Source organism: Chrysochloris asiatica, unplaced genomic scaffold (genome assembly GCF_000296735.1).
Source record: "Chrysochloris asiatica unplaced genomic scaffold, ChrAsi1.0 scaffold00535, whole genome shotgun sequence".
NCBI classification, from domain to species: Eukaryota; Metazoa; Chordata; class Mammalia; order Afrosoricida; family Chrysochloridae; genus Chrysochloris; species Chrysochloris asiatica.
The window spans coordinates 381,876-384,299 of NW_006409053.1; the positions used below are offsets into that span (position 1 = coordinate 381,876).

The window sequence follows — 2,424 nt, forward strand, 5'->3', positions numbered from 1 at the left end:
TCTCTAAAAATAACTCCCAAAGATCCCCAATGCTCTTGAGATAAAATAAAAGACTCACAACATGTATATATTTACTCAAAAGATAACTCAAGGTTTTACAGAGAGGTAATTAAACATTATATGGCATATTTCAAAAATGATTTTTTTTCTTTTTCACCTCTAGCCCAAACTCCTAACATGAGTTAAAATTTTTTTTTAAAAAGACTATACAGGTAAGATACGATTTAGGAAGGAAATCCTAAGGACTTGATGATGTCATTCCTGGCCTAGAGATATACTATGTCAGCTAACACATAGTCTTAATTTGGTATCTGCACCCTCATTACAATTATGACAACTGCTTTGTTCATATTTTTAAAACTCTAAGATTATTCATAAATTTATAATGAGTATAAAGCTGTTTCTAAGCTTAGAGTGTCACTAGTTTTTCTGTGTGGTGGTGGCTGTGTGCTGGCAAGCCAGTTCTGACTCATAGCAACCCCACATAGTTTCCAGGCTGAACATCTTTATGGGAACAGAAAGCATCTTCTTTCTCACACTGGAACTGCTGGTAAATTTAAACTGCTGATCTTGCAGTTTTCAGCCTAATGCATAACCCACTATGCCACCAGGAACCCTATTATTTCTACTTGAAGTTATGCAAAATGTATTTCTAAGGGAAATATGAACTCTGGAAAACATTGGACAAAGTAATTGTAAGCGACAGAAAATATTCATTGACTTCAGTTCATGTATTTGATCAGAGAATTGGAGAAAAAGATCAATTTTATCCTTAGCATTCTATTGTGGGCTGCTGTAAAAGAATTCATAAAATATATGTTGAATTTTCTAAACAAAGGAGGAGTCTGAGGACTAAGACAACCGATTTTAAAATTTACAACTCAGATTTATTTTAGATTTTTGATTCTTAAAATCAAATGGATTTTACATGTGCTCTATATTTTTCTCTTTATTTGTTCCATTTACTTTGCTATATTATCTTAGGTTTTTTTTCTCTATCTTTCTCCATGTGTGAGCTTCTTCATAAACATTTCTACATCTTCATGGAAAATTTTGGAAAGAAAAACATTTAAGTATGATATAAAGATTCAGCAAACTATACTTTTAATAAATGATAAGAAAAAACTATACCTCATTGACTGAGTTCATCCTGTTGGGATTAGCAGACACTCTGGAGCTACAGATTATCCTCTTTTTGCTATTTTTGGGGATTTATACACTTACAATTATAGGCAATGTGGGGATGATTCTACTAATCAGGATTGATTCACGACTTCATACACCTATGTATTTCTTCCTGGCTAACTTGTCTTTCGTAGACGTCTGCTACTCATCGACCATCACCCCAAAGATGCTGGTAGACTTATTGTCTGAGAAAAAAGCCATTTCCTTTGCTGGTTGCTTCCTGCAGATGTATTTCTTCATTGCCCTGGCGACAACTGAATGTATCCTCTTTGGGTTAATGGCCTATGACCGGTATGTGGCCATATGTAACCCACTCCTTTACTCCTTAGTTATGTCCAGGACAATCTGTTTTAAAATGGCAGCTGGGGCCTTTACAGCAGGGTTGCTGAACTCCATGGTGAACACAAGTTATGTAAGCAGATTGCAATTCTGTGGTTCCAATATCATCCATCATTTCTTCTGTGACAGTCCCCCTCTTTTTAAGCTTTCTTGTTCTGACACACGCCTGAATGAAGTCATCATTTCCACTTTTGCTGGTGCGAATATGGTTGGGACTCTGGTGGTCATCCTCACATCTTATTCCTACATTCTCTTTTCCATTTTTCGCATGCATTCAGGAGAGGGAAGGCACAAAGCACTTTCAACTTGTGCCTCTCACTTGACTGCTATAATTCTCTTCTATTCAACCTCCATCTATACTTATCTGAAACCCAGTTCCAGCTACTCCCTGAACCAGAACAAAGTGGCTTCTGTGTTCTATACAGTGGTGATCCCCATGTTGAATCCTCTGATCTACAGCCTCAGGAACAAGGAAGTAAAGAAAGCTTTTTGGAATGTACTTACCCGGAAAAGAAGGCCTTCCTTTCTGTGATTGCCTGACAAATTTCTGAGCAATATAGAGTACATAAATAACTTTCTACACTAAAAATAGTATTTAATTAATTTTCAAAGACTATTTAAAAAATACAGATTTTCATTAGATTTGTTTCAATGTAAACACATTTTATCAATATTTATGTATTTGTCTTCAAATAGAGATAAGCAAAATTAGAATACTGATATAGAAATATGGAAGGTCCATCTTATTGTCATTCTACATCTTTATGGGATCTTTGAAAATACAGCATACTTATAATGGACTCTTTGCTGTTTATAAAAGAAGATTAAATGTGTAAAGAAAAAGTTCCAATGTCAAATGGAATTAACTGTATAGAATATTTTGTCCCATTCATTCAATGT

The 2,424-nt window shown here is 34.8% G+C and overlaps 1 protein-coding gene across 1 annotated transcript; it reads left to right on the forward strand.

Moving 5' to 3' along the window:
• Window positions 1–1,111: 1,111 nt before the first annotated feature.
• On the forward strand, window positions 1,112–2,056 carry LOC102826498 (olfactory receptor 5F1-like). Its single transcript, XM_006877602.1, has one exon. The coding sequence runs from the start codon at window positions 1,112–1,114 to the stop codon at window positions 2,054–2,056; it is 945 nt and encodes a 314-aa protein (XP_006877664.1).
• Window positions 2,057–2,424: the final 368 nt, after the last annotated feature.

Bases quoted from the DNA above. Each gene is read 5' to 3' on its own strand.
- LOC102826498 (XM_006877602.1), top strand. From the start codon at position 1,112: ATGATAAGAAAAAACTATACCTCATTGACTGAGTTCATCCTGTTGGGA.